Consider the following 24484-nt stretch of genomic DNA (forward strand, 5'->3'; position numbering starts at 1 on the left):
AACCTGAGTTGCAGAGAGGTCCAGTGACTTTCTTAGGGTCTTACAGCTCTCACGTGTCTGATATCAGATTGGACTCAGATCTTCTTGGGTTCTTGCCCCACCATTGTAAGAGTAGAGCACTATGTGTAAAATGAGGAAGTTAAATTCCATGACTGTCCAGGCTCCTTCTAGCTCTGAATGCTCTGAGCCATGAAAAGGAAGGGGGAAACTCAAGCTTTCTGCCTTCTAGACTATTTGCCTTAAAGAAAAGAAGCCTTTGCCTTAGGGGAGTGAAGCCTCATCTCACTAACACTGAGGAGCTGGATGCTTTTCATGTGAATTTTCTCTGGTGTTCTTTATCCTGTCTGGTGAGCATCAGCTTTCCTTTTTAATGCTTGGGTGAATTAGAAGCAGAAAACACACACACACACTCACACATTCACACACATATATAAGGAAGTTTCAGTGCCATGTCTTATTAGGTGGAACAAATATATTCTTTAACTTTTTTTGAGAAATGGAAGCACAATGCCCAATCCTGTTAACCCTAAGCCAATGAGCTTTTTTACACCTCGTAACTTGGACATCAATAGAGCACCAGCGACATCTAACACTGGGGCCACCCAGGAGGAAGGGTCACTCTCAGCAGCCTTCTTTGTTTTTAGGTCCTTTATCTCTCGTTCCATCTCTTTAGCTTTCTCATGAAACCCTTCCTCCAACAGCTGCTTTTGTTCCTAAAAGAAAACAAAAGAGCATCACCATTGCACATTGGTTAGTTCCCATTCCACCAAGAACCAGGCAGCTCTATGTGTTTCTTCTGCATAAGGTGTGAGCCTTAAGTAGACTAGAAGAGGGGAAATGGCACAGGAGATTTCTCTTCAAGGGACATTCCTGGGCAGTGAGAAAAGCCATCTAGAGGTCAGGCCTTCTCTGTAATGACTCATTACTCCCCACTGCTAGGGACAAGAGGCTGGACTTCTGGGCCAATGATGAAATGTGTAACAGCTGGGTTGGAATCATAGTCCTAAAAGGAGAAAGCTAGGTGGTACAGTGGTGGCTTTGGAGTCAGGAAGACCTGAGTTTGAATCCTGCCTCTGAAAACTCACTGGATGTGACTGCAGTTATGTTACTTAACTGATAATAGCACCTAACTCCTCAGATTGTTGTGAGGATAAAAATGAAATAATGTTTGCTTTGTAAACCTTAAAATGAAATGTAAAATGCTAGCTACTGTCTTCAGCATTATTCTCAATTCATAATGGAATGGCCCAGATGTACACATGTTTAAAAAAAAGGGGCAAAAAATTCTTTGTAGAGAGTGACTCAGGGTGGGCTCAAGTCAACTTCACAGTGGCTTGGCCCTCTGATCAACATGAAACAAATGTGAATCAGTGTCTTCTGTCTCTCTTACTAGCCTGGGTTGCCTCTGGCCAAATTCCAGGAATTTAGGCAGGACCTGTTCTATCCCATGTCCCTTGTAGAGGCTTATTGATAATGATTTTAAGGAAACCAGGCCAGCCACTGGATATGCTCTTCCTCCAGGACTCAGCAGTTGTGGGATCAGGTAGGAGGGTACAATTGACTCAATTTGGGATGCTTGGCATCAGCCTAGTAGCCCCGAACCCCAGGGGACTCTGCAATTAACTTGTAGTGTTCATGGTACTTAGGATTACAGATGACTCCACAGACAGCTTGGATTGTTGCAGGGTTTTTTGTTTTTTGGTTTTTTTGGCAAGGCAATTGGAGTTGTGACTTGCCCAGAGTCAGGCAGCTAGGAAGTGTTATGTATCTGAGGCCATATTTGAACTCAGGTCCTCCTGACTCCAAGGCTGGTGCTCTATCCACACTGCACCACCTAGCTGCCCCAGTTGTAGGGTTTTTGTTGACGACAAAGAGGCTTTGATGTGAATTCAGGGCTTCAGTCAGAAGCAGGTGGAGGGGAAACAGATCCAATCCAGTTCCCTTGGAGGCTTCCTTCTATGTGATATGGTGTTAGAAGTACTAATCATAGGACCTAAAAGGTTCAGGGCGTTTTGTGATTTTTAAGCCTTTTTTAAAAACAGATGTTATGGAAGCTTTTTCCAACCATATTATGTATAAAAGGCCAGGGATGTGGCTGGGTGCAGAACACAATGGCCTTATCCATTGCGGCTTACATTTGCTCCTGTGTCTTTCTTGGCCCCCTCTCATTTATATGAGGCAGCAGGGCTTTGTTGAGAGCATTAGAGTCAGCAAGACCTAGATTCAAGTCTGACCTCTGATACATCCTGGCTGTGTTACCCAGAACAAGTCATTTAACTCAGTGCCCCTAGGAATTCTGTAGGACAATCCCTATAGGGTTGTACTGATTGTACTGGTAGGGGAAATCTTCTCACTGTAGTTACTTCCACCAGTAAGATCACAGGCCCAGCTCACTCTCTCTTACATTTGCAGGAAGAACCAAGGATTTGGGGATCAGCACACTGTGGGGTGGGCCCTTGAACTTAGCCCTTCCTTTTCAGAAAGGGTATCCCTTAGCAGATGCTATCTATGACAAGTTTAGTAATACAAGTTAAGCCAGAACTCTCTGACCTCAGGACAGAGAGTATCATGGCATACATAAGGCCAGAGATTGTTGATCAGGAAATACAATTCAAAAAATAGACTTAACCCTGAATGTACAAGTTATTTGGGATGGGCCTGGATCTTTGTTGCAAAGAGCTTGGTCCCTGGGTTCTGGAATCTCTTTCTGGAGAGACAGGGTCCATTCCATTGAGGCTCAGAGAAATTCATGGATCTCCTATGGGAGAAAAACCACTGAGGGATGTTCTCTAAGTGATGATAGTATATTACGTTGTCTGCCTTGTATAAAAGGGATAGAGCAGAAAAGAGTCTGGGCATTAGCTGTTTGCTTTGAACTAATTGTCTCTTCTGATTGACTACAGAAACACAGACTTTGGTAGGGGCTTGTGAACTTTGAGTGTCATAGGGAGTAAACCTGTAGAAGAACTTGGACTTGGAATAGACTTGCCTGGGCAACTCATTGTGAGAGCTGTGGGGATGCTCGATGAGTGATACAAAAATCATGTGTGATCTGTACAACAATTCTGTGCTCTCAGTGAGACAGATGTGATTGACCCTATGTTATAGGTGAGAAAATTGAGAAGGAGGAAAGGGCTCAAACCTAGATTTTCTGATGAAAAGTCCAGGGTCCTTTGCTTTTCAACATGTTGATTCACAGGAAGGCAAATTTGCCTTCCCTGTCAGTCAGCCCTTCCTATTCCTGCCATGGTGGTAGGGTTGCTCTCTAAGCATAGCCACTGATCCCAATTTTTGTGTACCTTTAATTTATGATCCAGAATCTTTTCCTGTTCTTCCAGGATATGCATCTTATCTTCCTCCACCTTCTTCAGCAATTGGTTCATATTTTCTTCAAAACTTCTCTGCTGAGTTTCCATGTTTTGCTGCATTTCCATTTGTTGCTGTTCCAACAACTTCTTCTCCTGCTCAGCTACTTCTCTTCTGACCTTTTCAGCTGTTCAGTGGAATAGAAAGCATAATATTAAATCAGGTGAGGATAGTTTTCATCTCTTCTCAGTTAATCAACCACCATTTATTAGTGCTTACTAGGGGCCAGGCAGAGTACTAAGTACTTGAGAGACAAAAAAAAAAGAGGTTAAAAGCAATTCCTGCCTTCAAGGAGCTGTCATTTTAAGAGATGAACAACATCCAAATAGTTATTCAGATGCTAGATAGGTGGAGAGTTATTGGGAAGCAATATGAAAGAGGAAGGCAGCATTAAAACTTGGAGGGACAGGAAAGGTCTTTTAAAGAAGCCGGGATTTTAGCAGAGGTAGGAGGTATGAGGCAGAGCGTTAATGGCAGAGGGGACAGCTAGTGGAAAGGCCTGGAGATCAGAGATGGCTTGTGTCTGACAAACTGCAAGCAAGTCAGTGTTGCTGAAACATAGCATGCATGGAGGGCAGTAAGGTATAAGCAAGAGTAAATGTGGGAAAGGGCAAATTTATAACATAATGAATGTTAAATGGAGGGATTCATACATGATCTTGGAAGTAATAGGGAGTCATTGGAGGTCGTGAAACAGGAGGGTGACAATATTTTCTCTTGAATTCAGAACCCAAAGTATGAGAAAGAGTCTGGAAATTCCTACATTTCTTTCTTTCTTTTCTTTCTTTCTTTCTCTTTCTTTTCTTTCTTTCTTTCTTTCTTTCTTTCTTTCTTTCTTTCTTTCTTTCTTTCTTATTCTTTCTTTCTTATTCTTTCTTTCTTTCTCTCTTTCTTTCTCTCTTTCTTTCTTTCTTTCTTTCTTTCTTTCTTTCTTTCTTTCTTTCTTTCTTTCTTTCTTTCTTTCTTTCTTTCTTTCTTTCTTTCTTTCTTTCTTTCTTTCTTTCTTTCTTTCTTTCTTTCTTTCTTTCTTTCTTTCTTTCTTTCTTTCACCAAGAAGCAGAGCTGAGGAAGTCTGAGGGAACAGCTTCTCTGACCTGCTGGTTGTGGTCACAGTTGCTGTTTACAAATCCAGCAGTGACTGGGACAGTAGAGAAGAAGGAATCCCAAGTATTTCAGGAAAATCTTCATGTCACACTGAGGCTCTTAGGGAAATTTTTGTCCCAAACCCACCAAGTCTCCTGCATGTCTAGGTCATCAGACCGCAGCTTTCTGTACCTTGCAAGGCTTTCTCTTGTTCAGTGAGAGCTTGATCTGTCTGCAGGATGGATTCTTCTGTCATTGCCAGTGACTGTAGAAACCTTTGGAGGACCTCATCTGCCTGAACATGCACACAAGACAGAAACACATAATTTTCCCCAGACTGAGTCAGATGCTGAGAAGGGCAAACCCTCTGTGGTAGAAGCAATATCTGCTATATAGGCTAGGATATTGTTTTTTTCTTGAAAGGTATTGACAACATTTTTGGTATATGATTATCTCAGGAGACTAAACACAGAGGCCATGCATGTGACTACATGTCATTGAGTACTAAAAGGCCAACACACAAGGAGGTACAGCTGTGAGCCTCTCATTTCATTCCAAGCTTGAACCTGAGGTACTAGGCCAGCTTGCATCAGGCCTGGCCTATTATGACCCTCATATGACCTAGCTTCCTAAATCCCACAGCATATTCTCTAGGCAGGAAGAAGAGATTAATGTCAAGAACTTCCAGGTGAGATGTGAACTAAAAAGCCGACCGTGTCTAGACATTCTCCTCTTGGGGGATTATTGGTAGGAGAAAGTCACTGCTCAAACACCCAGTGAGATCAATGGAGCCCTCCTTGCATTGTCACCATTGCTGGCCTCCAGGTCTTTACTCACCTTTACCCCTTTCCTGGGAACTTGATGGTAATTGTTCATTATTTTTTCTCTTTCTTTCCTATAGAGCTGGTAACCCCCTGGCACAGAGAAGGTGCTTTGAGAAATGGCTGCCTTCAGGGTCTGAGAGAGATCCTGAAGCTTAGCTTGACAATATTTGGTTGATTCTTCCTCATTTTGACGGATGAAATCATCCTTCTTGGATTCTAAGGTTTGCTGCCAGTGAAATAGAGAGAAAGACAATTAGGGAAAAGGAAGCAATGTTATAATAATAATAATAACAGATAATGATTGACGTGATGCCTCAAAGGCTATCAGAGTGCCCTATTTCATTGTGGAGGGAACGAGATTTTAAAGAAACTGTTGACAGAAGGTCTACCTGTTTTTATTTTTCTGGAAAGATGTGCACTATGGTAGAATAAAACTTTAAATTCTGGTTTGGGAGTTGAGATACTTGGGCTCTGGTTTTAAATCTACTACTTTTTATTTAAGTTACCATGGACAAGTCATCTATGCTCTTTGGGGCACATACTCCTCACTTTCCAAATGTGGTGATTATATCAAATGATCCTACATGTCCCTGCCAGTCCCAAGCTTATAATAAATAATAATATGATTCTGTCTGTGATATGGGCCATGTGAGCACTACCAAGCTAAGTAAGACTTAGCAGACATTTGGACTGGCAGGAGATGCTCCTAGAAGGAACCCTAGGGTGCTAGGGCTGGGAAGATGTAGAGAGAGGAATGAGTCTATGAGCTCAGAGAAACTTCAGCAGCCTTTGAGAGAGCCACCATGCCCTCTATTCAGCAAATATATGAGTGGGTGATATTGTATTCTTGAAGAAGTAACTGATTTGTCCTAAGTGTCAACTCTGTGAAAAGAGGGAGCATCTTTTCATGATAAATAAGATTTGGGTCTTCATGACTCTAGCTCTCTAGAGAAACCAGGCTCTTCTCTTATGAGCTGGGGATACAGGACCCAAGGTATAAAATAAATTGGAAAGAGTCTGACTAGTCTCTAGGTATCGCTCAGAAAGGAGAGGTAAGAGGGAGGATAAATAGCTGAGAGAACATACCACCAGTTCCCCCTGGAACTCGTGGGTATCATCCTTGAAAGAATGCTTCATGAAAATTGAGATGGCTTCTTTCTCACAGTCTGTGTGTAGGTTGAGCAGGTCCTGGAGGGTTTCTGTGGGAAAGTCCACCTTTAGCGCCATCTGCTCTGCATAATGCATGACAGCTTTTTTCACAGCAGCCGAGTTCTCAATCTGAGCCAATGCTGACACTGCATTCTCCAGGCAGGGAATGTCTCCACTAGAGATGGTCCTCACATAGATCTCCAGCAGCTTTCCCAACCCTGATGACAAGATGGAATGGAAGATGAGGCAGAGAGCAACCTTCATTCATTTTGGTCCAAGTGTTAATTATCTAGGAGAACCGAAGCCTGCCTAAGGATCTCTTTTACAATATTGTTAGGGAGTAGCTTCTAATCACAACTAGATAATTTTGACTGAAGAGCAGAGCATGATGACTCAAGGCAGCTTCTTGTACTTTTTAACTATTTAAATGGTTAGGAAGTCTCAATTATTTATGACATCAAAATATACCTTTGGGCAAATGCTTCCCAGTTCTTCTCATTTTGACCTCTGAGGTCAAGGGAAATGGATCTAAACCTCCTTCCATGTGCTTGTTCTTGTGTGAACTTCAGTCTTTTTACAGATTTTGGTTATATTGTTCTGGAAATGTTAGCCTTTGTCTATGTCTTTCCTAAAGTGAGGTACCTAGAACTGAACACAGAATACCAGATGTGGCCTAACTGATGCAAGTGTCTGGCTCATTCTTGGCAACAAAATAACTTTGCATTTGAGAATACCATCTTGTACTGAGTTGTTAATCCATGCAATTATTTAGATCTTTTCCCCATGAATTATTTTCTATTTCTATCTAAACTTTCTTCTAATTAAGTTGATTTTTATACCCAAATGGAGAACTTTACATTTATTCTTCTCAGTTTCCATCATCCATTTAGAGTCATTGCTTTATTCTGCCAATATGACATTGTATCTCATTTCTTTCATTCAGTGTATTGGTTGTTCTTCTGAGCTCTATGCCATCTGCACATTGGATCACCATTCCATTTGCATCAGATTTAACTTTGTCAGTATTATTGAGAATGTTCAAAACCTTGAGGCATGGCATTATAGACTTCCCTTTAATTTGACTTCAAGTTATTGATGTTATTATTATTTTTTGCCAGGCAGCCAGGGTTAAATGACTTGCCCAGGGTCACACAACTAGTAAGTGTCAAATATCTGAGCCATGATTTGAACTCAGGTCCCTTGACTCTGCAGCTGGTGCTCTATCCACTATGCCACCTAGTTTCCCCTGACCTTGAGTGATTAAGGGCTGTTTTGTGAGTCTGGTCATTTACTATTTTCTGAATCTACCTGACAGTATGGCCATCTTTTTACATCTCTATCTTGTTCATAATCATAGCATGAGGCACTGTGTAATATTCTGTTGAATGAAATCTACCTATGCTAAGTTGACACAATTTCTCTCATCTACATCAGTCCAGTTACAGTACCAGATAAGGAGATCTGCTTCATCTACTGGATGTCAGTGACCACTGCTTCCCTTTCTTAGTACTTATAAACAATCCCCTTAATAATGAGCTCTAGAATATTGTCAGAAACAGAAGTCAAAGTCATGGTTTTATACTTTGCTAAATCCACTCACTTTGCTTTTGGAGAATTAAGGCAACTGCCTTTCTGCACACCTGTGGCACCTCTCTATTTTAATTTAATCTCCATCAAAGATTACTGACATTGTCTCAGAGTACATATTCTGAGGGATTTTAAACTGACAGTTCAGGAAACAGGAACAATGAAAACCAAGCCCATAAAGACATTAAAACAAAAACCTTACAATACCTGTACATAGTTCATAAGGACAGTAATAGAAAAATCTTACAATACATCTACACATATAAAGAAATAAAGGACACATATCCCATCTTAATCAAGTATGCACTGGAACAAAGGAAACTCACGATTCCCATTGACCATGGTTCCCCCATTAAGAGTCTTGGATTTTGCACTGGAAAAGATGTGAGAACAGAAGTTGTCTGCCTGATCCTTGAACGCAGGCTCCATCTGGCTTTCTTGGACATCATCAAGATGGGCTAACAATGACTTATCATTTGTTGGACGGTCAAATGTAAAACATTTCCGTTTTGGAAAGAATTTCCTGATGCACTCTCGTGTAGCGTTGGCCTCTTGAACTTTGGGATTCTTGCCTGAGAGATAGGAAATCAGATCATGGTAAGGCACAGGCCTGGGACAGGAGGATGATAAAGATGCTTAAGACTGATAATGGCTGTTTTCAAGTCTTCATGTATCCAATCCTAAGACAGAATGATAGACAGAATCTTTTAAAACTAGAAATGATTTGGGGCAGCTAGGTGGCACAGGGGATAGAGCACCGGCCCTGAAGTCAGGAGGACCTGAGTTCAAATCTGGCCTCAGACACATAACACTTACTAGCTGTGTGATCCTGGGCAGGTCACTTGACCCTATTGCCTAACCAAAAACCAAAACACAAAACAAAAAGCACTAGAAATGATTAGGGAGAGATTATTAGAAATCAAGCAATAGTTTGCTTCTTGTAAGGATGATGTATTGTGATATTCAGAGGAGACACCTAAAAACATGCAGAGGAAATGGATTTGTTCCAAATCTGAATGGAACCTCTCACAGATTCATAGTTGAGCTGTGCTAGATAGAACTTGGCAAATTATTGGACTAATTATAGATAATGTAAAAAGAGAATTGTGGCTCCCTGAAATAAAAAACCCCCAAGAGCTGAAGGCTAAAATCAGGCAGAAGACAGGCTTCCAGGTTAATAAATGCACATGCTCCTTATTTGATATAAATTTGTTTATTTTTAGTTTTCAACATTCACTTCCACAAGTTTTTGAGTTCCAAATTTTCACCCCATCTCCCCCTCCCCCCACCCCAAGATGTCATGCATTCTGAATATCCCTTCCCCTAGTCTGTCCTCTCTTCTATCTCTCTCCCCTTCTCTTATCCCCTTCCCCTTCTATTTTCCTGTAGGGCAGGACAGACTTCTGTACCCCATTTCCTATATTTCTCATTTCCCACTAGCATGTGAAAACATTTTTTTAAAAACATATGTTTTTAAAACTTTAGGTTTCAAAGTTTCTGTCTTCCTCCCTCCCCACCCACCCTCATTGAAAAGGCAAGCAATTCAATATAAGTTGTACACGTGCAGTTATGCAAAACACGTCCATAGTAGACATGTTGTGAAAAACTAACTCTATTTCCTTTAATCCTGTCCTGCCCTCCCATTTATTCTATTCTATCTTTTGACCCTGTCCCTCTTCAGAAGTATTTACTTCTGATTACCCCCTTTCCCAATCTGCCTTCCTCTCTATCTTCCCCCTGTTCTCTTGTCCCCTTCTCCCCCTATTTTCCTGTAGGGTAAGACATATTTCCATACCCAATTGAATGTGTATGTTATTCCCTCCTTAAGCCAAATCCTGTGAGAATAAGATTCACTCATTCCCTCTCACCTTCCCCCGTTTCCCCTTCCACTGTAAGAGACTTTTCTGGTTTTTTTTTTGTGCACATGCTCCTTATTTGAAGTTAATAACACTACCACTACAAACAGAATTGGCCATTGAGAAGAAACTGTCTCAGAAATCATTTTCAACACTTCTTTAGCACTCATCCTTTATAACCAGTTAGTTGCATTCTACCCCCATATCATCTCTTGAATTCATTGCCTTCTATAAGCTTCCCCCCTACAATTACCTGAGCTGAGGTCCTCATTACCTCTCACCTTGATTTTTGCAGTAGCAGTCTAACTGGTCTTCCTGCCTCCACTTCCTCCTCTCCCTACTTATCCTACGCATTACCAAATTGATATACCAGATGGACAAGCCTGATTATGGTATTGCCTGGCTCAAGAAGCTAGCTATCGTGCTTCCTTAATGTCTCAGGAACCAAATACAAACGTGACTCTTTGCTATTAAGCCTTTTCCAACCTCATTCTAATCCTTCTAGACTGGATTCATATTATTCTCCTTCCATCCTCTGTTTCAATCACACTGGCCTTCTTATTCTTTGTATATGACATTCTATCACTCATGCTCATGTTTCTGGCCAAGGAGTTCTATGCCTGGACTTTTCTCCCTGTCACCTTTTCCTCTTGGAACCTGTAACTCTCTGCAGCCCTCTATTTTGACAGTACCTCCTACAGAGGCCTTTGATGATCCTCACGGTTCTTTAGCTCTTTCTACCTCCTTTGTCCTCTACATTTATTTTGTACTTATTTTTACTCACTTATCTTTCACACGTTTTCTCCCACTAGTATGTAACCTTTTTGAAGGTATGCTGAGAGCACTTAGCGCAATCCCTTGGGTAGAGTAGATATTTAATGAATGCCTTTTGACTAGAATTGAAGGAACTCATTGCCAAACATGGTTGAGTGATATTTCTGGTGAGATCAGCATCTCTGCCTGTATGCCATCGAGGAGTTGCCAGCATACGATGAAAATAGTGCATACTTAGAGATTTGTACATTTGGATTTATAAACCCTTGTGAAGTGTTACAAGAAGAGTACTAGAGCAATGACAGAGCTGAATGGGAGCATGTGATGGTCAGTCTGAAATCTTTAGGATAAGCAAGATATATTTGAAAGATCGTAACCAGTATTTCTCTAGAATTCTCAAGGGGAGAAACCATCTGTCCTCACTAGCTATTAGATGTGTAGCAAGTGTTTTTTTGAGATATTGGAATCCAAACCTTTCCTTTTACCGATGAGAAAACTGAGGCTCAGAGACATTAAATCACTTGCCCAAAGTCACATGGGAAGTAAGCACCAAAGGTGTTATTTGAACCCAGGACTTCTGACTCCAAATGTCATTACCATTTTAATGGACAGCATGCCTTCTCAAGGGTATGGCTATCTCTTGTTATGAACCAGGTCTGTGCTGTTACTAGAGAGGAAGAATTCCTCAGGCTGTGCCCTGGACTGAATGAAATAACACTTAAAATCAAGTCATTCCTTTTTATTGCAATTCCATGCTTACCAAACAACTACAGGACATTCAGAAACATTGGCCTCCTTTGTAAATTTATAAGATACAAACCCATCACAGAGGTTGGTAAAAATCAGTTATCTCAGGGACTACTCCCCTCTGGGAGAGGTCACTAAATTGTGGAAATTCTGGAGCTAGAAAAAGAGATTAACTGACCCTCACCAAAGCCATGTGAGCCTAGATAGCTTTCAGGCTCCATTTCTATAGTCTGTGAGATTCAAAAGAATAAGCTCTGGGAAGAAACAGCTAAGCACCAAAGAAATAGAAAAAAATTCCCCTTCTATTGCCAAGGGCCCCTCATGGCCTAAACCTAACTCCTGATAAGTTACCTTGACTGAGTTTCAAGGCATTTTCCAGGTACTCATCTGAGGTGATGGGGTGGCCATGTAGCTCAAGCTCCAGGGTGAAATCCCGCACAGTCCACACAAAGTCTGGGAAGAAGCCCACAAACTCTGCTGAGTCTTCTCCAACAGCATTAGGTGAGGATTTGACTTTGATTAGCTCTGTCAGCTCTGTTACATATCTAAGATCATGGATAAGGAAAAGGAAACAGCAGCCTCATCAGTTCCCACTTTTACTTGTAGGATATTCCCTTCCCTGCAGTGAGTACATTCCCTTCTGTACCCATGGGATCTCAATCACAGATGTAAAAGGGGAAAGGAAAGGCATTTCAGGGTAGTCCCCAATCAGCCTGATGTTCTTCAATCAATTTGGTGAGACTCCATGTTTCATTATGATTCTTGATTATTGTAGTATTAGAACATAAGGTCTTGTACTGAACCAACGAGTCAAGAAGCATTTATTAAATGTTCACTGTGCATCAGGCAGGGTTCTAAGGGTAGGCATACAAATAAAGGCAAAAACATGGTCTCTGCTCTCAAGGAGTTCATATTGTAATGGGAGAGATAACATGTAAATGGTTAATGTAGGCTATACACATGCATATAAGGCATATATATCTATATGGATATACCTGTGTATGAATATACTGACATCAATGTTTATGTATGTATGTGTGTATACATATACACATATACACATATGTATGTATATACAAATTTTATATATATATATGTATATACATGTATATATTCACATACATATTTATAAATATCAGGGATCCCCAGAGGAATGCCTGTAGTATGTGGAGATTGAGAAAGATCCCTTGCTGAAGTGGGGATTTGAACTGAATCTTGGAGGAAAGAAGGGAAGGTAGGAATTGGAAGGGAAAGGAGAGAGTTGTACAGGTATGAAGAATAGTCAGTAAAAAGGCACTGAGTGAAAAGATGGAATGCCAAGTAAGAGGAAGAGCCAGAAGAACAGTGTGGTTTGATGCTTGAGTAGGAGGAGGAATTGTGTAAGAAGACTGCAAATGTATGAAAGGGCATGGTGGTAAGGGCTTTTAAAGCCAGACAGAAATTTTTATATTTGATCCTGGGAGTGATAGGCTCTACTAGAGTTTAGTAAGTTGAGTGACATCGTCAAATCTGTGCATTATGAAAATTACATTCACAACTGAATAAAGGAGGACTGAAGAGGAGAGAGACTTGAGGTAAGGAGACTAACCAGCAGTCTATTGAAATAGTCCAAATGTGAGGTGATAAGGCCCTGCAACAGAATTGTAGCAATATCTGAGGAAAGAAGGGGGAGAGATATAATGAAGATAAAATGAAAACTCATGATAACAGATTGGATACAGGGAATTAGAAAGAGGGAAGAGTTGAAGGTGACACCTAGTTCAAGAGGTTAGAGAACAGGGGATGAAAGTGTTCATGACAATAAGAAGTTGTGAAGAGAGAAGGATTTTGGGGAAAAGAATTCTGTTTTGGACATGTTGAGTTTGAAATGTCCATAGGACATCCAGTATGAGGTGTCCAATAAGCTACTAGGAATGAGAACCTTGAGCTCAGCAGAAAGGTTAGGGCTGGATAAGTAGGTCTGAGTATCATCAGTGTAGAGAGGATAACTGAATCCATTGGAACCAATGAGATTAAGAAGCAAGAAAGTAGAATGGAAGAAGAGAAGACAGCTCAGGGCAGAATCTTTCAGGACACCAAAGGTCAGTGGCCATTACCTGAATGAAGATCCAGCATAAGAGATGAGGAGAGGTCAGATGAGTAGGAGAAGAAACAGGAGAAATTGTGTCATAAAAATCTAGGGAGGGTATTTAGGAGAAGAGGTTGATCCACAGTGGCAAAGGCTTCAGAGAAGTCAAGCAGGATGAGGATTGAGGAAAGACCAGTACTTAAGAGTTTATTGTCAACTTTGAATAGAGGAGGTTCAGTTGAATAATGAGGTCAAAATGCAGACTTCAGAGGGGTTAAAAGAGAGTGAGAGGAAGGGAAGCAGAGATACTGATTATAGACATTTTTCTCAATGAGTTTCACTGTAAAAGAGAGTAGAGATAGAGGCTTGTAGCTTTTTGAGATAGTAGGATTGAGTGAAGGTTTTTTAAGGATGGGGGAGACATGGCTGATTTTATAGGTGACAGGAATGCAGCCTATAGATTGAAGATTAGTGAAAGGACAAGTGTTGAGGGCCAGAGCTGGAGAGTTTAATATGGGATAAGGAATTTAGGTTAGAGCTTGACTCTTTCCTTTTCCTACCTGTAAGGGCTTAATTATTCAGAATATTTGGCTCACCAACTTCCCATGCCTAGGAGGTTAGAACACTCTGACCCTTAGACCTTGGTAGTAAGCAGGTGTGAACAATTAAGGATGCCCATAAGGGCTGGGGTTAGTCCTGTAAGAATGGTGAGAATGCCTCAGGAATGATTGTTCACTTTCACTATATAATCTCGACCCTCAGAATAATAAATTGGCTCAGTCTTTCACTGATCCACCTCGCCCATGTTTCTTCATTTCGCACTCCTCCATTTGATGCAACACTTAGTCACAGGCAACAGACAAGGATGATAGAAAAACCTTTAGAAAAGACAGAATGAGATGGAATCAAGGAAGCATGTAACAGGTTTGCTTTAGCAAGAAGAGGGGCCAGCTCTTCATGTGAGACTGGGGTGAAGGATGGGATGTAAAGGAAGACATGAGTGATGTGAGATGAGAAAAAGGGGAGAAGAAGAGGCTTGGCAGTGATAAGGCAAAGTGAAAGATGGAATGATCAAGACATTTCAGAAGTGGAATACAGATGTATGATGGCAAACTCAACCAAGGCCCACCCAAGGCTTCACTTGTGGGCCTGGTGCCAGACTGTCACGTGAGGATCAACTAATCTGGTTTGGGGACATTGACCCTAAGAAGCTTGGATATTTCTGAGCTGAGTAAGTAATGATAACAGCTCCCAAAGTGTGGAGAACTTGTTTTCCGTCCTGGTGAGAGAGCAATTGCACTGAGCATGCTGTGGATGTTCTGAAGTTCTGAAAGGATACTGCATCTGCTCCAAGGCCTGTTGGTTGATGGTGTTCATGCTGTTGTAGACAAAAGTGCTGCTGAGGAGGATGGCCAGGGCAAAGATCCATGAGTCATTCTTGGAGTCACCCTACAAAACAATTATGTTAGTGAGCCTATTATTCAATCCTTCCTCTATGATACAGTATGACCCTTAGAGTTAGTGGTCAGTTTCACTGAAGTCAGGGAATATTCATCTGTTCAAGTTTTGATGCCTTAAGTTTGGAACTAGAGATTGTAATGTAAGTCATTGCCTGGAATTTATGCCTAAAATATTACACATGTCTCTCTCTCTCTCTCTCTCTCTCTCTCTCTCTCTCTCTCTCTCTCTCTCTTTTGATCAGTCTATATTTCATCTGGTACACTTTCTAATGTAACCAATCAAAGACAGATCAAGACTGGCAAAGCTGGAGTGTATTTTTGCATTCAGTTTCTAATTTTCAAATAATATTTTAATTTTTCCCTCACTTGTTAAAACAATTTTTATCCTTGTTTTTTTTTTTTAAGTTTTCAGTTCCAAATTCTATCCCTTGCTCCTTCTCCTCCACCATCCCTGAGATGGTAGACAATCTGATATAGGTTATGTCCATATTAGTCACTTTTTACAAGAAAACTTGAACAAAAATTAAAAAAGAATGAAAGAAAGAGGAAGGAAGGAAGAAAAGGAAAAAAACCAGTATGCTTCAGTCTGTCTTCAGATATCAGGCCTTCATCTGAAGGCAGATATCATATTTCATCATGAGTCGCTTGGGATTATCTTGGATCTTATATTGCTGAGAATAGGTAAGTCATTCACAATTCATCATTGTACAATATTGATATTAATGTGTACAATGTTCTCCTGGTTCTGTTCACTTCACTTTGCATCAGTTCATATAAGTGTCTCCAGGTTTTTATAGAATCTGCCTGTTCATTATTTCTTATAGGACAATAATATTTCATCACAATCTGATACTACAATTTATTCAGCCATTCCCCAATTGAAGGGCATCTCCTCAATTTCCAATTCTTTGCCACCAGAAAATGAGCTGCTGTAAGTATTTTTGTACGTGTAGGTCTTTTCCCCTTTTTTATGATCGCTTTGGGATTCAGACCTAGAAGTGCCATTGGTGGATCAAAGATTATGCAGTTTAATTGCCCTTTGAGCATTGTTCCTAATTGCTTTCCTGAATGGTTGGATCAGTTCACAACTCCGCCAACAGTGCCTTAGTGTCCCAAATTTTCCACATCCTTTACAACGCTTATCATTTCCTTTTTTTTTTTTTGTCATATTAGCTATTCTGATAGGTGTGAGGTGTTATCTAAGAGTTATTTTAATTTGTATTTCTCTGATCAATACTGATTTGGAGCATTTTTTTCATATGACTATAGATAGCTTTGATTTCTTTGTCTGAAAACTGCCTGTTTCTATGCTTTGACTGTTCATTAATTGGAGGATGACTTATATTCTTATTAATATGACTCAGTTCTTTTATATTTGAGAAATAAGGCCTTTATTAGAGATAATTGCTGCAAAAAAATTTCCCCAATTTTCTGCTTTTCTTCTCATTTTGGTTGCACTGGTTTTCTTTGTACAAAACCTTTTTTAATTTCATATAATCAGAATTATCTATTTTACATTTTATGAGGCTTTCCATATCTTTTTTGATCCTAAATTCTTCCCTTATCCATGGTCCTGAGAGGAAAACTATTGCAGGCTCTCCCAATTTGCTTATGGTATCATCCCTTATATGTAAATCATATGCTCATTTTGCCCTTATCTTGGTATGCAATATGAGTTGTTAGTCTATACCTAGTTTCTGCCATACTGTTTGCCAGTCCCCCACCCCTCTGGCCCCTAGTTTTTGTCAAATAAAGAGTTTTTGTTCCAAAAGGTTAGATTTTGAGATTTATCAAATTCTAGATTACTCCAGTCATTTACTACAATGTATTGTACACCTAATCTATTCCACTGATCCACCACTGTATATTTCTTAGCCAGTACTAGATTGTTTTGATGATTACCACGTTGTAATGCAGTTTGAGATCTGGTAAGCCTAGATCACCTTTTTTCACATTTTCTTTCATTGACTCCATTGATATTATTGACCTTTTGTTCTTCCAAATGAATTTTGTTATTATTTTTTTCTAGCTCTATAAAATAACTTTTTGTTAGTTTGATTGATATGGCACTGAATAAATTGATTAAATTAGTTAAGCTTTTTAAATTATTATTATATTGGCTCAGCCTCTCCAGGAATAATGAATATTTTCCCAGTTGTTTAGATTTGACTTTATTTGCAGGAAAAATATTTTTGCATTGTGTTCATATAGTACCTGGGGTTGTCTTGGCAAGTAGAGTCCCAAGTGTTTTGTATCGTCAGTTTTTTAAATGGAATTTCTCTTTCTATCTCTTCCTGCTGTGCTTTGTTGCTTATATATAGAAATGCTTGTCATTTATGTAGGTTTATTTTATATCCTTCAACTTTGCTAAAATTGTTAATTACTTTAACTAGTTTTTAGTTGATTCTCTAAGTATACCATCATATCATCTGCAAAGAGTGATAGTTTTGTTTCCTCATTGCCTATTCTAATTCCTTCAATTTCTTTTTCTCTTCTTATTGGTATAGCTAGCATTTCAAGTACAGTATTGAATGATAGTGGTGATAATAAGCATCCTTGCTCTACCCCTGATTGGATTGGGAAGGCTTCTACCTTATTTCCATTTCAGATAATACTTACTGATGGTTTTAGAAAGATATGCGTTATCTTTTTAAGTTAAACTCCATGCTCTCTAGTGTTTTAATAGGAATGTGTTTTATATTTTATCAATGACTTTTTCTGCATTTTTTGGGACAATGATATGATTTCCGTTGGTTTTGTTATTGAAATGGTTAGTTATGCTGATAGTTTTTGTTATCTTGAACCAGACTTGAGTTCCTGGTATGAATCCCACCTAGTCATTCATTTTCATCAAGCAAGCAAGACACTCAAGGGAGAGACAGGAGGTAGCCTATATCAGGCAACAAAATTCCCACCACCCCTTGACTGTCAACTCCCCTAAGATTTGGAGAGAGACAGCCCAGGTGTCTGAACCCAAGGTTGCTCTGCCTCTTGGTATAACAATGTCATCTAGACAATCTAACCCCCTTCCATCCTGGACCCCAGAGCTATTATTTGGGGAAATATTATGTTGAGGTGAGAAATCATATTCAAATAAAGAGCTTTCCTTCTTTTCTATCACCTATACTAACTTCCACCAATAAGCAGACAGGCCCACGAGGCCTGGAAAGGGCAGATCACCAGTCCTACTGGCAGCCCAATACCAGCTCCCATCATACCTGGGTATGGAAAGAATGTTTTTGCTACCAAATTCTCAAACAGCGCAATAGCAGAAACTGATATGTTTTTATTAGGCTAAATGACATTAAAGAAGAGGCATTAACTGCATTGTCTCTGCACCATAAAGAAGGAACCTGAGACCTCTCTATCTGACTTAGAGCTGAAATCTCTTGTGTGTTTTCTTACCCATTAGAATGGGAATTCCTGGGGAGTAGGAATTGTCTTGCTTTTTTTTTTTTAATCTCCAGCATTTCATATAATACTTTGTACATACTACGCGCTTAGGAAATGCTTTTTCATTCATTTGTTCATCTCAGCTTGATCAATTATACAGAATTTTCAAAGCACAGAAAAGACAAATTGAGCTCAACCTCTTGTAGCAAAAGAATGAAGACACCAAGAATAGTGACTTTCCTCTAGGGAGCTCTAGGGAGCTAGAGGAAAGAGGGAGAGGTGGGTAGAACATGAAATTAAAATCCCTACCATTGTCTCTTGATAGGTTCAAGATGGACCAAGCCTGTGTCTGAACAGGACATCCCCAGAGAGGACACAAGTAAGCAAAAAGACTTTGCAGAAACTGTGATTAACAGAGACTGTGAAAGGCTTGTGTTCAGTACAAGGTCAAACACTCTCTGCATTTCACAATCTCCCTAGGTTTCCCCTCCTTTTTCTGGGAAAAGAGGTGATTGGTTTATATCCTCTTGAGGTTCTTTCCAGATCTAGATCAAGAATTCTATGACCAGTTGAAGGTTTGGGCCTCATATCTTATAGTGTTAAATTCTACCCAATGGTGGGTGAAAGGAGACAATCTTTATGTTAAAGTGTAGGTCAAACCATGATAGGTAAGATGAAATAACAGTGGGAACAGTCGTTGTTCTATCTGTCCTTAAGGTGTGGATTGTATTAGATAAAGAACTTTGGGTGGTCCAGAGGAAGACTTCTTCTTAGTAATTGTAGAACTTTGGAAACATGGAGAAATCATCTTGGAAGGATAGTGATATAAGGAGAAAGAGTGATAGGCAAAAAATTGTTAAGGGCAACTGACATGAAAGCAGTCTTAGAGTGCTGAGGGGATTTTTTTGAATCTTGTCAAAAGCCTTTTTTCATTGCAAAGGGAAAGGACCTTGGTAATGAATCTCTCCATTTTTCACCAGTTGTTTGGACTCCAGGGACCACCGTGCCCATCATGCCTCCCCCAGGATAAGCTGATCACCTGAAATCTCCTCCCCGTGCTGGGTGACTGAATTTTTGATTCCCAATAACTTCTTAGCTCCCTCAATTGCCTTTCCCTCTGATTGGAGGGCACAGCAGTAAATTCCTCCCAAAGCTTTCTTTTAGAGTGGGCTCAGATCAGAACTTTGCAGGTGACTCTCCATTTTCTATCAGCAGCTCTGCTTGGTCTTGATTCCACGCAATGTCATGCCCTACACAGGATTTCGCCTTTCCCCCTCCCCCATTGTCAGCTTCCTTTTCTCTTCCTCCATTAGTTTGAAAGCTTCCTTCTCTTTCTTTCCTTTTCTTATTTGCACTCTCAACACTTAGCACAGTGCCTAGCACACACTAGTTGCTTAATATATTTTTACTGATTGACTTGGCATGGTCATAGTCCTGTTGGAGAGGACAATAGGACCTTTGCTCTTAAGATTTCATAATTTCCACTTAAGCTTCTGCCCATGAATGTGGACCTCGATGGGGATAAGACAAACTTGGGAAGGAATCTGATGCGAAGGAGTATGGAGCCTCAGCGGCCAGCATAGCTACACATAGAGTTGGTTCTATTCAGGTGGCCACACTCCAGCCAGAAATTTCAACTCTTTTATACTCACAGAGGAAATGTGAGGCCCTTGTAGTTGCAAAAACTCTAAAGAACAACAATATCCACATGAAATAAAGCCAGGAAGAATCAGACTTTAGAGGATGTGTTATGGGATCATCAGTTTCCCTGGCTTTCATAAACACCCTGCCAATAGCTCACATCTGTGCATTGCTTTGTATTGGTATACAAGCTTTGCAAAGGATTTTACAGAGATTATCTCACTTTAGCCCCCAAATAATCCCATTATGTGCCTGCTATTATTATCCCCATTTTACAAATAAGGAAACTTAGACTTTCCCAGTGTTTTTCCCACAGTCACAAAGCTCATTACTGTCTGAGATAGAATTCAAACTCAGATCTTTCTGATACCAAGCTCAGCAATCTAGCCACAGTGTTCCCTGGCTACTCCCTGAAGGCAGGGACTGGGTGACATTAGAATTTTTGTCCCCTGAGCCCAGCAAGGAGTAGGTTCTTAGCAAATTCTGGCTAATGGGTAGACTGATCTTTTCCATTCACTGGTGAATTTATAGCCTGCAGGAACAAGTTCAGAAATGGGCTTTCAGAGGCTTTTTAAAGAAATGGGAACTGCCTCCAAGAAATGGGATTCCCAGACAATCAGTCTGACCTGAGGTCCAGCGCCATCCTCCTCTAGGGGTTTTGGTCAACTTCCTCTTTTGGCCCATCTTTTCCTACAGTTAGAACTTTGGGGAAGTCCTGGATACACTGAGAGTAGTAGGACCCTGTGATGGGCCCTTTATGTTCACCTGGCATGGCCTCCTTCCTCAACGTGATGGCAGCATCCCAAAGCCCAGGCTGCAGCCCCAGGCCCATCCCACTTGATCACCCCACAGATATATAGCACAAGCAGCCCTTGGCAGTAGGCTTTTGTACCCGCACACAGGCCTGTCAGGTGTAAGAGGTCATTCCTTCTTAGCTCAGGCAGAGCCAGGGAGGGTAATTGAGTGAGCAGAATGTCACAGATTAATTTACCTTTTCCACGTCTCCAAGGCCCTCGGTATCAAGCAGAACTAAGACGTGGTCCGCTTTGCTGGGGTGAGGGACGCACCACATCCAGATGCCCTTTGTGTGAGACTGCACAGTGGAGCCAAGGGAGAAGCCTGCAAGGGAAGAGTGAGACATGAGGGCCCAGGGGAGGCAGGGAGCCCAGAGGCTGCAGCAGCCAAACTCCTAGGTCCTAAAGGGAGAAGATGGGGAGCTCCTCAGTGGGGAAAGAATGAGAACGAGGATCAGAGTTAGCATTTATGCAGCATGTTTTATGTGTGTTCTCTCACTTTCCTGTGTTTTCCTCAACTGTAAAATGGGTGTACTATTAGCAACTATGTGGTAATGCTGTGGGCTAGGCGTTTCTTTTACCTCCATTTCACAGAGGAGGGAACTGAGACTGAGGGAGGTAAATTACTAGGCTTGGGTCACACAGCCCGTGATCAGCTGAGGAAGCTTTCACACTCAGGTCCTCCTGGTTCCACATCATCCATATCAGCAGCTAGGGACAGAGGAATGCATGCATTCAGTTCACCCAGAGCACTGTGAGATTAGACTTAGGGGGTAAGATCTGTGGTAAAGGTGGCAAAGAAGTTCAATGAGAGCTTCCGGTGTGCCTGGAGACATTATCTTTCTTAACAGATTCAGCCACGCCCAAGCCTGCAAAAAGTTTAGACCAGCTCCAGAAACCTGAGCTTACAGAATGAAGAGCAGCCCAGAGGAGGGCATCATGGGAGTGTTGGGAGAGAGCAAGGAAGGACACAGGACAGCTGTGGGACCCTGGGCAAGTCATTGAATCTCTGTGAGCCCCTCCCCCACCCAGACCCCAGGAAACTTTCTAAGACCTGAAGTGACAGAAAAACAGCTGATCTACATGAGAAGGAAAATCTGTATTCTGCAGGAGCCATGGGCCAGTAACACACACACACACACACACACACACACACACACACACACACACATGCAAACACACAGAGCACAGCACTAAGATGATTCCCTGGAATCAAGCCAGCTTCAGTTTCATGCTGACTCAGTAAGTTTTCTAAAAACTGTCCTTATATGAACTCACAATATCTTTCCCTAATGGGGTGATGGAAGCAAAGGAAACAGTCATGCAATGCCTACAGTGTCCCAGGAGCTGTGCTAAACATTCCAAAATAATATCTCATTTAATCCTCACAACAGCCAAGCCACATAATTGCTAATAGTATACCCATTTTACAGTTGAGGAAAACACAGGTAAGTGAGATCACGTGACTTGCCCAGACTCATGCTGCTAGCCAGTCCAGATTTGAAGTTAGGTCTTCCTGACTCTACGTCCAGCAGTCTATCTACTTTGAGGGCTTGTCCAGAAAGCCCATGAACCAAACATCTACACAAAGAGTCTACTTCTTCATGGTTCCCTTATTATTCCAAATGTTTTCTCCTTGAGGAAAATTTTTCTTTTCATTATTTTCTGTCATTTAATTCTTGGTACATCTTGTTTTTTGATATTTATTTTATTACTATTGTCTGTAACATTTAAAAAATATTGCTGTTGTTTTAGGTCTACATTTACTACATACCTTCCTTTTATCATTGGTTGGCCAAGTTTATCCTAATTTTACCAGTAGCAAAGCAGGGGTGAGCCTAGAGGAGCCTTGTACCTATTATTTGTTAGATTTCAATGTGAGCACCAGAGGTCCCCAACTATTGTAGATTTGAACCCTGACAAAGGATGCTGGTATGGGAATGTGTACTTGCTTTCTGGAGGCACCAATGAAAGGTCTTTACACATACCATGAAACATTTTAGAGGGGTGCGAGGTACTGGGAGAGTTTTCTGGAAGGAAAACAATGCAGCTGGGAACTTTGTCAGATTCCCAGAGAGAAATCCAGGAAGGAGAAAGCAGATTGATGTGACTGATGATTACCTGCTATCATTTCCTGGAACTATGCATTTTTATTTGAGGGGTAGGTTATGGAATCTAGTAGAAGGTTAGCCCAGGAGGAGCCTGGTAATGAGTATCTTCTTGTTACCCAGGTTGATGAAGTGATAAGTTGAGGCCTTTCTTGCACTGAAGATGTTTAGTGCTAAATGAAGGCAGCCTGACTTGATAGGTTGTGAATGCTCCTAGTCCTTGGTGGGGCTCCCTGATTAGGAGGCCTGTTTGACCATCCAGTAATCATGAGGGCTTTCTCTTGGTAGAAATGGATCTCATCAGAGAGGGATACTATTTTGACAACAAATGGAGACATATTACTGCATATTATATACCATATGTTTCCAAAAAGATGAATGATTTAAACAGTTTAAAACCTTGCACCATAAAAGAATTAAAAGTAGATAGAAGGTTATATTTTTGAAGCTGTTGACAGTGGAAAAGTTCTTTATCAGCCATATCTTACAGAAAATTATGAGGCAAAATATAAAACCAAATAAAAGTGAAAAGTAATTCAACCAAAGAATGATTAATGAGATTTTGCTGAGTTCCAAACCAGTCCAATTAGACTCAGAGCTGTGGTCTTGGATCAAGGGTTACCTGCATATGTCTTAGGTTATATATCTGATCCTGGTACTGAGGGACTTTGTCCTGATGCAAGATGAAATTAGAGGGCCTTTTGTCCTAGCTACCGCCACCACAAATACTGACCAACTGCCACATTTGGGCAAGTAGTCCCTGGAGGCCTATGAACAGCAACGTGGCCTAGACCACCAGCTTTCCTGCCAGTGTGGCCCACAAATCCAAAATCTAGGAATTCAACTCTTACCCTGTGGAGAAGAGGCCCCCCCATCCTTACTGCTATGAACAAAGGTGCTGACCAACGGGCCCTCACCAGACTGGAAATCCAGCCTCAATGTATCTGTTGGGCATCCTGAGCAGAAGTCAACATAGAGCAGGAAGATCAAACCACCACTGCCACCTTATCATTCCGTACTCTCAGACCTTGCCAAGGTAGCTCAAATCCCTTCTGCCAAAACCCCTAGGAAGAGGAGTGCCCTTAACCTCTAACCCCAATCGTCATCCACCACAGCAGTTATCCTGGGGAGTAGACCCTTGAGACAGAAATTTGTCTCTACCACCACCTCTGCTAACAGCTGACCATCCAATTATTGGCGCCACCTCTTAGCAGCAGGTAAGTATGAGAGGCCTGAAACAACAGCATCCCCTTCACCCTGGCCACCTGCCCTGAATCCAGCCCACCCCAGGCAGCCATGGTCCAGGGCAATATTCCCTTAGATCTGGCTACTGACTCTGCAGGTGCTGTGGCCTCCATTCCTTCAGTAGCAAGTAAAGACCCCCAAACAATCATTGTTACTGACCAATGATGCTGCAAGAGTGGTTTTAATCCACAGAAGAGACAACAGAGGAGATGCATTAATATCTGATTTTCTGCTGAACCCGTAGGACCAGTGGCCTTTCCATGACTTCCAGCTGAAACCTTGTGTGTGTGTGTGTGATCTCCTCTTGACAATAGGGGCTGTCTTGATTTTGTATTGGTATCATCAGTACTTAGCACAGTAGTTGGCATGTAGTGCTTAGTAAATTCATT

The 24484-nt window shown here is 41.1% G+C and overlaps 1 protein-coding gene across 1 annotated transcript in view; it reads right to left on the minus strand.

Annotated features, from left to right (window-relative positions):
- Positions 1-454: 454 nt before the first annotated feature.
- Positions 455-24484, minus strand: part of LOC110209975 (guanylate-binding protein 3-like) — a 29110-nt gene continuing 5080 nt past the window's right edge. The window contains exons 4-12 of the mRNA XM_020988772.2: positions 20940-21067; positions 14794-14903; positions 11738-11931; positions 8336-8581; positions 6360-6640; positions 5287-5499; positions 4642-4744; positions 3300-3493; positions 455-713 (exon numbers count right to left, since the gene is read on the minus strand). Coding sequence (XP_020844431.1) covers positions 480-713; positions 3300-3493; positions 4642-4744; positions 5287-5499; positions 6360-6640; positions 8336-8581; positions 11738-11931; positions 14794-14903; positions 20940-21067 — 1703 coding nt within the window. The 3' untranslated portion in view covers positions 455-479. The remainder of the gene's footprint in view (positions 714-3299; positions 3494-4641; positions 4745-5286; positions 5500-6359; positions 6641-8335; positions 8582-11737; positions 11932-14793; positions 14904-20939; positions 21068-24484) is intronic.

Source organism: Phascolarctos cinereus, unplaced genomic scaffold, assembly GCF_003287225.1.
Source record: "Phascolarctos cinereus isolate Bilbo 61053 unplaced genomic scaffold, phaCin_HiC Scaffold_5;HRSCAF=322, whole genome shotgun sequence".
Taxonomy (NCBI): Eukaryota; Metazoa; Chordata; class Mammalia; order Diprotodontia; family Phascolarctidae; genus Phascolarctos; species Phascolarctos cinereus.